Source organism: Antedon bifida, chromosome 2, assembly GCF_963402885.1.
Source record: "Antedon bifida chromosome 2, ecAntBifi1.1, whole genome shotgun sequence".
Classification (NCBI taxonomy): domain Eukaryota; kingdom Metazoa; phylum Echinodermata; class Crinoidea; order Comatulida; family Antedonidae; genus Antedon; species Antedon bifida.
Genome location: NC_136227.1, coordinates 11,919,697 through 11,933,206, shown reverse-complemented (window position 1 = coordinate 11,933,206; position 13,510 = coordinate 11,919,697). Strand labels below are relative to the sequence as shown.

At 30.5% G+C, this 13,510-nt stretch overlaps 1 protein-coding gene across 1 annotated transcript in view; it reads left to right on the top strand.

The window, feature by feature from the left end:
- The window catches only part of LOC144858820 (uncharacterized), a 240,976-nt gene extending 227,787 nt beyond the window's left edge, over window positions 1-13,189 (top strand). Inside the window, exons 4-5 of the mRNA XM_078714938.1 lie at window positions 12,667-12,765; window positions 13,154-13,189. Of these exons, the coding sequence (XP_078571064.1) occupies window positions 12,667-12,765; window positions 13,154-13,189 (135 nt within the window). The remainder of the gene's footprint in view (window positions 1-12,666; window positions 12,766-13,153) is intronic.
- Window positions 13,190-13,510: the final 321 nt, after the last annotated feature.

Below are 13,510 nucleotides of genomic sequence, written 5' to 3'. Positions count from 1 at the left end.
TCATAAAACGTATAATTGATAATAGATATTTGAGCACCTGTGTCGATAAGGGCTATAGTAGGATGTGTATCAATAGATATTGGGATTTCAGAATTGGAATTTAATTGAACATGGAGCGTCTGTGAAACATTATGAGGAAGGGACTTTTCATGACTTGGGAATTGCTCCATCTTCCCAGCTCGGGCTTGTTTTCCTTCTGGTCAGCAAAAGATACATGTCTATCACGACCTGGACTGAATGGTCGACGATTAGGGTAAGGGCTAGAGGGTCTCCTATTACGATTTTGGTGATAGGGACTAGAATTTTGGAAATGCTGATCACGACGATAAGGACTAGGACTGCGTCTATTTCTTTGAAACTGGTAAGAGCGATTATAAGGGCTGGGACTTCTATATCGATTGGGGCGGTAAGGACTGGAGTTACGATTTTGACGTCATATGACGTCATAGGTACGTCATATGGGAATTTTAATATGCTAATTAGAATGTTTAATATCACATTTATATCTACTCGTAATGCACTCAGGTGGTCTAAATCCAACCGTTAAGGAGATATGGAGCTTCAAAATAGCAAATGGCGGCGATTTTGAATTTATGCTAATTAACCCACTTCCCGATGTCCGATTTTGGTAAACTTTGGATATGATATTCATTTGAACCATATTTACCAGAAAAAACAAAAACAAATTCTGTTGCAATTTGTTCTAGGTTCACCCTATTTTTGACTTATCTTTACTGGACTAATAAGAAAATGCTTATTTTCAACAAGCTCATGTAACACAAATGAAATTCCAAAAATTATGAAACATAGGGAAAACTATAGATCAATAATTATTGGAATGTATGATCAATAGAAATTTTTTGCCCGCACCTGGTCTTTAAATTGTGTGTGCGGCCAAATATTATTTGAAAGGTATTAAAACCCATTTCTAGACTGGTATTTTGTTTGGATATCATAGATGAAACTACCCCTACAGCATCTCAAAGAAGAATATTAATAGTTCTGAAGACTTTTTTGTAATTATGATTTTATATCATTAAGTAGTCAAATTGTGAAAATCATATTTCACAGTTTAAACTTTTTAATCAAAAATACTATGTAGAAATGTTGTCATCAGTGACTTAACTATAGCAATACTTGTGCAACTCGTTTTCATAACTGTCTCAGTTGTGGGTTCACTTCCAGGATTCAACATTTTTTTGAATTACTACTTTTCTGAAATATGGTGAGGGACCTAAATGATGTATCTCTACAAAACATTAAAGACCCCACCCTGCATTGAGTAACTCTTTTAGAACAATTCTGTCCTTAACATTTTATAGCATGCAAATACAGGCTCCTGGCAAAGAAGCATAAAAGTGGACGTAGTTGTGCAAAGTAAGCAAGTACAAATCTGTTTTGCATGGCAACGAAATATTGAGGGTGCCGTCCAAAATATGACTGCTGTAAACTTGAATGAAGCAAAGGTACATGTTGCAATGGTTGCCTATAGTGTAGGGAGAGAGGACTTTAAAAACTGCTATTTATCAAAATTGATGTGGCATTTTTACTAAATTACTTTCAATAAATTATCTATAATTATATTATAATCATGAATCATTTTTGATTCAATGCAAAGTGTGCAAAATAGATAAAAAAAACTATGACTGGTGATATTCGTCAACACAAATACGCTTTACGAATATCAGCTCAAAAGTTTAACAAATGTATGACCTATCCGTTTTTGTTATCGAATTCGTAAGGTTGCGAAACCTCCATATTATTTGGTGCCATCATATATCAACATCTTTATAGGCTATGTAGAATCTGTAGCAAAACTAGCATAGATATGACTTGTGCTTTTAATCAAATACTATAAAATGAAAATAGAGAATATTTAATCTTCTTAATGAATCAAAGAATCAAGTTTAAAATTGTATTCAGAGATTTATTGAAAATTATGGTTTTAATTAATCTTTGCCCAATTTGTAATAATAACGCTAAACAAAATAGGGTGGAGTTTGAACAACTTTTTAGTGTATAAGTCATTTTTCAACTGTTATATTCTAATTGATACTAGATTGTACCACGTCACAATGTTAGCAAACTCCCTGCTTTGTAGCCATACTACAGTTTTTTCATGAATATTTTCTGATTTTTGTAATACCAACATAAACATGGTCAATTTATTTCATCTAAAAGAGATCAATGAAAAATTAAAATAGAGATCTAAAACAACATCACATTTGTTGATTTTAAATTGTCTGCTTTATGGCATATTTAACTGTCTACTGACTGCATGTAAACATTGATGATTGTTAGAATTCAAATTATTCTGCACTCAGATCTTTAAATCACTGATGCTTTACTTGTACATATACTTTACAGTGGAAACAGGATGCTAATTAGTTGTTATCCCTAAAATACTTTGATAACAATAGTAAGACACTTAAATATTATGAAGAGAGAAGCTTGAATGCCTGCACTATCATTCCAAAAGAGGGATAGGCTGCTGTGTATTGTTCATATGACACATTCAGTTTTGAAATTCACTAGTATTAGTAAATATAAACCTTCTTAGTTTCTGTCTATAATATTAATAGCATTACTGCTGATACAGCATATTAAAGTTTAAAATTTAAATTTTTTAATTTGAGAATTTGAATTTTCAATCTATTTCATATTTTCAAGAATCTGATGAGCATGACAAGTTGACAATATGAATTGCATTACTGTTACATTAGATTCAAAAGAAATCATCATTAGCAAGTATGGAGAAAAGAGGGACTTGCCTTTATTTTAAAATGTTTATGTATAGAGCCATGAAAAATAGGAATACCAATACCAAAAATATAAAAAGATGGGAATTATAATTTAATGAATAGAGCACTCAAACAGACAGAGAAAACATTTTTTTTTACCTTCAATACCCACATTCTGGGTTTCTGTAGTACATTTATCTTTTCAGTTCATATTTTATGCATACAAAATTGAGAACCACCAATTCATCACCATTTCCACTTACATTAAAGCAATAATTATTATTATAGTATTTTGTTATGATGAACTATTATAATTTTATTTAAAGCAATTTCAGATAAAAGCTATGCATAGAAATCTTTTGAATTGCAATAAATAAACACATGACCTTTTTGTACGACAATTAAAAAAAGCATTATAGTGAACAAAAACTATGATGCCAAGGTGGTGCTCTTGGCAGAAATTTGTTTAAGGATTGTTGTATTTTCTTGAAAAATCAGTAGATCAGAAATTTTTAAAAAACAATAATTAAAATGAAGTTGCAACAATTTGAATATCATTTATTAGTAGGAATGTACAAAATCCCTAAACTCATACTTACAGTGAGAGCTCACACATTTCATTTTACATTTTTACATGCACTTGAAAATGAAAGTTACACAATGATGACACATTATCATCAAAACAAATGTAAATGTACTTTACATTAATTGTTTCTCCACTTAACTGTTTTCATAGTCACATATTATCATTTATATGGGACTGTTTTGTACTACAATTCTTTATGCTGTTATCAAAATGACTATACTGCAATATTTACATTGATCTTCTGTTCTGGTAAAGTAGACCCTATCATAGAGGCTTTCACTATGTATATCAAGGTTTACTCGCCCTAATTTGGCCAACATTCTCGGCAGTTAGAAATGAATTGGCCACGAAAGATTAATTACATTACTCAAAATTTGCGACACCTTAATTCTGTAGTATTTGTCCATAGTATTTCAAGAACGAATTCTGCTCATTATAATATTTTTAATTCATTTCCACGTCTGTTCATAACTTGCCTCTAAATGTTAAAGATAGTCTAGTTTTTTCCCTTTCTTCATTTATATATTCACTTAAGAAAAACTTGCCTCAAATACCTGTCTGAACTCAATGAAATGTGAAATGTTATTTTAAACTGTTTTTCTGTATTTAAGTTTATTTAATTTTTACACTTTAGGGGGTCAGATAGTCACTTGATAGTGTTTTGTTTCATTTTTTGACGATCCCGTCTACCCCCTAAAGTGCTCTGTACCTGATTGTGTGATTTTTATTATTTATAAAAGACGAAATAAATTAAATGCATAGATTATAAATAATTACAATATTGTTTATCATGTGGATGGATGATTGTGTTTATAACCCTTTGATTAACCCCACACCTCATAGGATACATACAGTACAAAACAATTACGGCCTAGACTCTGCTTCTACAGATCATTTATTCAGACTATTCAGGCCACTGGTTCCTTCTAAGCATGCACAATACAATTGGGTCATCATCTCCAATGAATCCTTTGCTTACAAGTAATCAAAGTGGTGGTGAAGCAGGTTGATTTGACAGGTTTCCATGTTATTTCATTGCCCCTTGCTTATAGTCTCAGTAATATTTATTATAGTACGTTAACACAACTTCTGTAACACAAGACAGACTTAGAGCTGGTTTATATCCATTGTTAATCTAATTTGTTTTAATTCTGAATTGTTTGACTTGGCATACCATCTGGTATGCAAATAACCATCTGGTATGCAAACACAATAATCATTACCTGTACAAATTGTTGTACTTTATTATTAGGAATTTAAAATAGAAATAAATGTTACCTTTGAGTTTGATTTTTGATAATGATAATTATCTATATTATGTGAAATATAATAACCTCTATGTGCTTAATATTTTTAGTATAAAAGAACACCTTTGTCTTATGCTGCCCTATATGGTCATAGCAGCACATGTATGTGCCTGATCAATGCAGGATCAGACTTGAATATTGCAGACGAGGTAAGTCATGCACACTTATATTTAAGTGTCTCAAGTAATTGTATAATTTTAACAAAATATTTAAACTTTTTTTTCCAATTTAAAAAGTCTAGATTAATTTTTTCATAAAATCTATAAATTGGAGTAATAAAGATTTTGTCTGATTTAATGTTGTAATTATAGATACAAAATCTTCACTCATCTTAAACCTTACATTATTTTAATGATTTACATTAATACATACAACAAATACAATACATTAGTTTATATTTTTTAATGACAGGTTTGCCAAATATAATTGTGGCACATTTCAACAAATTACAGCATATAATTACTGTCGATAAAACCTGTTTAAATTACATTTGCTCAAAAGAGCATTATCGTTCTACGGAATGTGCCTTGAAAGCTTTGGTCTTTGCTCTATCGTCCTACTGTACCCCATCGCTTGTAGTATAATATCCCACTACCCGGTCTGTGTTAAATATAAAGGCATCCATGTCTAATTCATATTATATTTACCTGTTTCAAATGAAAAAATGGATAGCTAGATTGTTTTAAATTTAAAGAAATGCAGAGAATAATTTGCAAGCATATAATTATATTTGAACATAATGAACTATCTAAAAGGTAGTCTTCTTTATTGTACCTTTTTAATATCCTAGATGTGGGTAAAGTACATTGGAAGAATCCTTTCTCACTTCTCATCTGTTGTGCTGGCATACATATGTTATTTGTTTTATTCTTTGACTTCATTTATATATTATCTTTCATTTATATGTAATTGTGAAACATTCTAAGCATGCCATTATTTGAAAATATTTTCTTATCTTATTTTATGCAATGTTATTATATTCTTCAATTTTCAACAACAGCTAGCTATTTAAAAAGAAAGAAAGTTGATTGAATATAATTGTATGTAAATTTTTCAGAAAATTCAGTTGATGATCACTGTTTAAAAAAAAAAAACAATAAGAAATATTTAATGCAGTATTTAAAATGAATTAATGAAAACAATTATGCATTTCTTCAATGACCGCAAATGGTAACTGGCTGCAGGCCTTTTAATTTATTTTAAAGTCAGGTTTTTCAAAATTTACCCAACTTTGTCAATAAAATGATCCAATATTGGGAAATAAGTAAATAATATTCTAATTTTAGCTATTAATTATGTGAAAATCATTAAATTTGAGGGCTCTAATCAGTCTCATACTTAGTAACTTTATTAAAACTAAAGACAAGATTGACATGATGATTTGTTTGTCGCGAGAGGATAACGGTGTATTACTATCAGCAAGTTTTTAAAAGAAATAATGTTCCTCAAATTTTCTAGACTATAAAACATGTCCTACTATAACAATTTGTCATGATCCATTTTAAATTTGAGTGCTAAATAAAACTTGTCTGCTAAATCTAAAACTTAGTTTTCTTCATCTTTCTGAGATAAAACATTGTTTGAATTCCTTTCTGATGAATTTGACAGTAAAACAAAGGTACTGTCATTGCAAACCCTTGTTTATATCACCATGGTTAAGGTTTTAAAGAAAACTGAATAGGCCAAATTTGTTTTGTTACGTTTCATGTCCAGGATTTGAATTTTTAATATTTTATTTGAGAAATATGTGAAAGATGGTCTTACAGTTCAGTTGTGTTTACATACCTTTAATAGAGTGCGTAATAAATGCTTCATTTTTATTTTTTTTATTACCATTAAAATATACAATGTAGCTAATAGATTAAATAGTCATCCATCTCCAAAATTTGATTATAAAGGAAATGTGAAACTAATTATTACATTTTGTTTTTATTTATTTTATCTTTCATATGATATTACTCTATGATTTATATATACTACAGCTTGTGTATCTCTCAGTGTTCTTTCTTCTCTTTTTTAATTCAAAAATGCCCTTTTGCAGCAATGTCAAATGATCAAGCTAAACATAATTGTCAAAAATAATAATTATAATACAGTTAACCTTTCCACCTACGCACTGTAATTCCTAATTACAAACTTTCTTATTTACAAACGCCGGTAAAATCATAAATATAGTTTGTTTACACTTTGATATACTTACTTTCTGCAATGTAAATTATAATATTTAAAGTACTATGTTATTTCAAAATTACATGCGGAACAATAAAGTTATTGATTAATCAATAATACTACTCACACTTATTTAAATTTTATTAATCAAATACTGTAATTTAATAATATTGATAATGTGCCAAATTTTTAAGTTAAATTGAGATTTGCTATTCTCTTAAAAACAAAAAACCAATATATTCTTAGGCTAAATCATTCATAATTGATTTTAAATTGTATTTTTAAGTGTATATGGTATATTACAGTTATGATCATACTTCAGTTTATAATAATTTCCATTTAACAATTCTATAAGAGAAGGAGCACAATACATGCAATAGCTTTCTTTAACTTACCAGTATTTTCAGTTAATTCATTGCAATTATATCCTGCATTATTATTATTGCAATCATTATACTACTATATAATTTGAATTTAAGCAAATTATGTAGTTAGACAGGGATAATAATGTCAGCTGCATTACATCAAATCAAGAAATTTTAATACAATCACACTGCTAGAAACAATGGTCAATCCAATTAATTGTGGTCCCGATATGTCCCTCACAAAGAATGGAAAAATAATAATAATAATGGATAAATAAATGACAAATAACTTTAAAATCATAGCAAAACATGGGCGGTACTCACCAATTTTCATATTTGTTGCTCATGGCAAAATGTAAAACCACTAATGCTAGAGAATTTATTTGTTACAGACTTATGTCAAAATCAGCATTGCATTAAACTATCACATGGAAGTTTTTAAATATTATATACTATGGCCCTGTTTCTGCTGCCAAGAATATACACACTGTATATTATTTTATATGGTATTTTTTGTGGCAGCAGAAATGGGTCTCATAAAAAATATACTGTATAAACATGGAGCTATAAAATTAGATTTTATAGCTCCATGGTATAAATATACCGCATATTTATCTTGATCATTATCGATATCGTTATCTCTGATATTTTATCATATATTTCTTGCACCTTTCTGCTGCCTTATGAATATACCATCTATATTGTTCACCCATAACACAAGGTTTGTTAAACATACCCTACTTAGAACAATTACTAAAATGTCACAGTGGACTGAAAATGTTAAGATATTTGCTCTATTTAAATGTGATAGAACCGAGGTTTCAGGGTAATAACAGGAGATGTGGAGTTTGGTTATCGTCAAAACAAGTGAACAGTAAGCAGTACAAAACAGCAAACTGACCATGGACAATGACTGCAAGTTGGGTAGACACAGGGTTTTCCGGTCCCATAGGGGATTTTGAGGGATCGAACCATAGCTATCTATTCCTCAATCCATACAATCCCACAAAGTAGTTTTCAAAAGAAACGAGTCACCGAATTATAATTCTAATATATTATTACGGTATGTTTATGCCGTACATATTGTAGCAGAAACAGGGCCTATCTTACATTAATGGCTCATTGGGATGACTAAAGGTTGGTATTAATAGTAATACCTAAGGTTAGACTCACAGCGTCAGGTTTGTTATCCAACACAAGGTAATCCTCTCTTGCTAGGGTTATTAACGCCACTGGCGAGGCGTAACAGCTTCCTAACGCTAACCTGCAGCTTAGTTCATATACAAAAATATGTACACTGCTTACATAACGCCACCGTGAGTCTGAACATACCCTAGGACACTGAACAGTACTATGTTTAAAAATAAAGGTGATTAATCAAAGACTCCAGCTGATAACTCCACATAAAACTCCTAGAAAGTAGGAAGCCTTTTGTCCTCTTCCCTGACTGACTGAGCAGATATATATGATCTCTCTATTAATAATTTATATTGTAAACCTTATTATGTAAACAGAAATATCAATGAAAATTCTTCTTCACTTAAAAGTTTTTTAAAGATATGCTACATTATTAGCAATTTACACCTAAATCCAGCCCTCAGTCTTAACCCTTTTCCAACATGCAATTCGTTTTTTGAGGGTATTCACTACATTATTAGCAAATTACCCCCTAAATCCACCCTTTTCCAACATGGCTGTTGAAAAAGTGTGCCATCCAATGGAATAGTTTTATTGCCAGTATTGTATGTCTGTGGATTTTCCATCTGAATTGATATACAGTAGCAGCAATCAATCATTTAATTAAGAAACCTTTGATATCAACAAACGTATAAGCCAGTTTCGAAGTTACCTACTTCTATTCTAGTTGTAGTTAAATTGTTTCTACTGAATAATAATTTAAACGAAACACAATCGGCCTATAAAATTAGAAGTTAAAAAAACTAGAGGTGCCATTTATTATGAATTTCATGTGCGAGAGCATTTCCGGCCATCTAGAGGTGTCATTTAACAAAATTTGCTTTAAATCCCGCTCCCTTTTCAGATCCTGGCTAAGGTCCTGGACATTTGGGCAATCCCCTTAAGATAGTCCTGCTATCGCCCCTGTAAATAATTCTAAGCATGTGAAACAAAATACTGATTATTGATTATTTGAAAGTTACGAAAGCCCATTAATGCCATTTTAAGTATATGTTTTTCGAACGTAATCCGTTCTAACGAATTAGTAATTCTTATTCTTATTCTTTTTATTGCCAAATATAAAATACATGAAAAACACGACATACAAAAAAAAAAAACAATAGAACCAACTGAGTGAGCTGGCATGGGACACAACAGCGAACCTAACCACTATGACTTAAAGCCTGTGTTCCCCACTCACCCAGTTTCACAAGCAATTCGTTTGAACGGATTAATAATCTGTTCAAACGAATTAGTAATCCGTTCAAATGAATTGCAACATATACAACAAGTGCCATTTAAAGTATATGTTGTAATTCGTTTTGTTTAAACAAATTAATAATTAAAATTAATAATAATTAAATTAATAATAATTAATTAATAATTAAAACGGATTATTAATCTGTTTGAACGAATTACTAATCCGTTTAAACAAATTACTAATCCGTTTGAACGGATCCATAAATTCGTTTTAACAGATTATTAATCTGTTTAAACAAATTAGTAATTCGTTTGAACGGATTAGTAATCCGTTCAAACAAATTACAACATATACTTTAAATGGCACTTGTTGTATATGTTGCAAATGGTTTGAACGGATTACTAATTCGTTTGAACGAATTAGTAATTCGAACGGATTAATTTAAATTTTTTCATTGGGATACCTACTATAATTTAATACCAAAATCCATAATATTTTTCCATAAACGGTGATTCAAAATTGGATTTTTGTCACAAAAATTGACTTTTCGTTACTAAAAATTTATTTATAAAAGACGATTTTCATATGAAATTAAAGCTCATTTAAAGCCTGATAACATACAACAAAAATTAATCCGCTAGCTTCAATGGTAATCGTGCGATCAACGCGCGGAAATCGGCTCGACGGGATTTTAGAACCGTTTTAAAATCACATTTTCTCGGCAACTACTTCATTAATTTTAATTGTAAACACACTTATACATAGATTAAAACAAGTACTTTCAAACAATATGAATTTTGTAAGTATTAATTAAGAGTGAATACGATTTATTTACCATCAAAGTCATACTACTTATTCAAATTTTGTTAATATTTCAAAAGTGATACCCCTCTGTGCGCTTTCATTGGGATACCTACTAATACTAAATAGTAGTACTAATCATTGTCAGTATTTTCATTTCTATTGTAAATTAATAGTCAACAGAGACCTCTTAGAATCGGTCAGTCATACATTCTACTCATCCACCCTTTACCAAAAATTTAGGATTTTTAAAATGTCTTTCTTTCCATCATATATATTCATTTATGACTAACAATTTTATACTTATAGTATTCTACTGTAAAACAATAATACTCTCTTTGTCATTACATTCAGCCTCTTACATTAACATTCAAATTAATTCAGAATAAATACATTTGAATGATGAAGCCTAAAAAAAACCAGAATAACTAAAATACAAATAAATTGGTATATTTCTATACTATTGTACATTTGATCAAAGAACTTATAACACAAGAATCTCCTGTTCGTCCGAAGTGCGTAACAATTTCGAAAGGCATTGTGGGATAGAAGCTAATGGGTGGCGCCATTGTGAGCCACCCATACTGTGTTTTAAATGCAAATTGAAGAACAGGAGATTCTTGTGTTATCAGTTCTTTGCTTTGAAGTAGATGATGATACATGAAACTGTTATAAAGCCTATCAAACATACAGTAGTAAGTCAACCAGAAATAAAACTTGGTTTACTAAAGCTTTGGTTGTCAACACAATGTAGGCGCTACGCAAGTGAGTTGACCAATAACAAGCAACAGTTCAGATAATCCATCACATTGTGATTGGTCAATTTGCTTGATTTAATTTACAAAAAAATTGGATAGACTACAGACAAATGGACAGACTAAATATTGGGAAAAACAAACTTATTACATGCAATTATTACTCAGTAATCACCTCTGTAGTCCCATGGGTACTCTTTTAAATAGTTATTGATTACAGTGCCTTAAAATAATCTTTAAATAATAATTGTGTAAATTAATTTGACCAGGACCTTACCATGCCAATCCATATCAATACTTTGAGTTACAATTGTAGATAATATATTGATATTCATTTGTAGCTATACATTAGGCTTCATTATCTTAAGATTATTAGAGTATGCGTAACAACAGTATGATCATACACACTGTTTATATTTTGTGTGGTGTAGTACGTACAGGGGTAGGCCTATAGCTACAGCAGTAGGTCATAATCACTATTTATATTTTATGTGGTGTAGTAGATACAGTGGTAGTCCTATACTACAGCAGTATGATCATAATCACTGTTTATATTTTATGTGGTGTAGTAGGTACAGTGGTAGGGGTTCCTATACTACAGCAGTATGGTCATAATCACTTATAGGGCTGGAAATCATTCAAATATACACACTGTTTATATTTTGTGGTGCAGTGGGTACAGTAGTATGGCTGCATCAGTATGATCATACTCACATAGGGCTGGAAATTAAAAGTATGGTAGTATATGTGACCTGCTTTTAGTCAAGGTGACAAAGTTATTGAACTTGATTCTTCATTATGTTAACATTTAAATATTTGAAATAATACTAAAGATTTCTTAAAACAATAATTGCATTGCAAATGAAAAAGATGCTGATACCCAGATTTTTTTCTAAATGTCAGGCCTCCTATCTGATGGTTTGTACCCTCTATATAATTGTTTGGAAACTTTTTCAATTTCATTTTCTAACTTGATACAACTAATTTTAACATTTGCTCTTCTAGTACTCCTTTTTAATTTTATCTGAATTGTTGTCAAATGCATCATGTTCAAAGGGACTTTAATACCATATAATCATAACATCTTTATTAGGCCTATAGGCCTAATAGAGAGTTTGTTTATAATTATACATTTTTCCCATTGCATGCATCTATACATACAGGGTATCAAATATAACTCAATTGTACTAGGAATGTTATATGTAGCTTCAACATTATCCAACATCTTTGATCCAATATTGTGGTCAATGGGGATGGAAATTCACCACTTTTTGTATGTTTGTCTGTTTTTTGTTATTGCATGCATCCATACATATGGTGAATAAAATGGCCACAATTAGGGAGAGCATGGGGTATTAATGAGGTATCAAACTTTACTTGATTGCAATTGTACTGTGTTTTAAACTATAATTGAAACTTGCCCTTGGGCAAGTACACTTACTAATTTGAGATATACTTTTATTCAACTGTGATATATTATTGTAAAAAGATTCTTGTTGTTTTGTTTTTTTTATTAACAAAAATGTGCATATTTCTAACATATTTATTTTTTAAATGTTAAATAGAATGGCGATACAGCATTGCATTGGGGTGCATTACGTGGTCATGTCAATGTCTGCCAAACATTGGTAGACATGGCAGCAGCAGTGGACCAACAAAATAATGTAAGTCATAAATTAATTTTTGTAATCGCATTCATGATCAGAATCCTAAATTTTGTACTTATTAATTTTAGATTAAAATGCTTGTTCCTGAAACAGAATTGCACAAAATGCATTCCTAAAGAATGTATATATTTTATTACGGTATAGAGGCTACTTGAATAATACCTTCATATTTTTTCTTATTTTCGGCAGTAACACCTATTAAGAAATAATCTTTTGGTTCACATAAATTTACTTACTGTCAATCGATAGTATTATCAGCATTCATGATACTGTGTCTATGAATGATGGGGTTGGGGTAAAGATATCAACATGACCAGAGGATTGGTACCTGCTGTCTCTTTTTTTATAAATTTGTTAAATTATTAAATCTGACTTGTGCATTTAGGATAGCACCATTTTAGTATTTGAATTGCAGGCATAATGCAGGCATAATGCATATTTTTCTTGACTTTTTACATATCAACTATAACATTTCTATTTAGTATTTGAATTGTAGGTTATTTGGTCGTTGATAAGGCAAAGTATTTCTTGTAGTAGTAGGTTGCACTGCATGTTTTTTGTTTCTTTCATATGAAATATTAACACGTTCACTGCCACGGCGTATTTATACGTCAAAAATTGCGTGTCGCTACTTGCCAAGACGTAATACTACGTCAAAATCGTAGCACTTTTGTATTGTATGTAGAATCGCTGGCAGTGGTGATTGGAACAGGAATTATCGCATGGCAGTTTATGAATGATG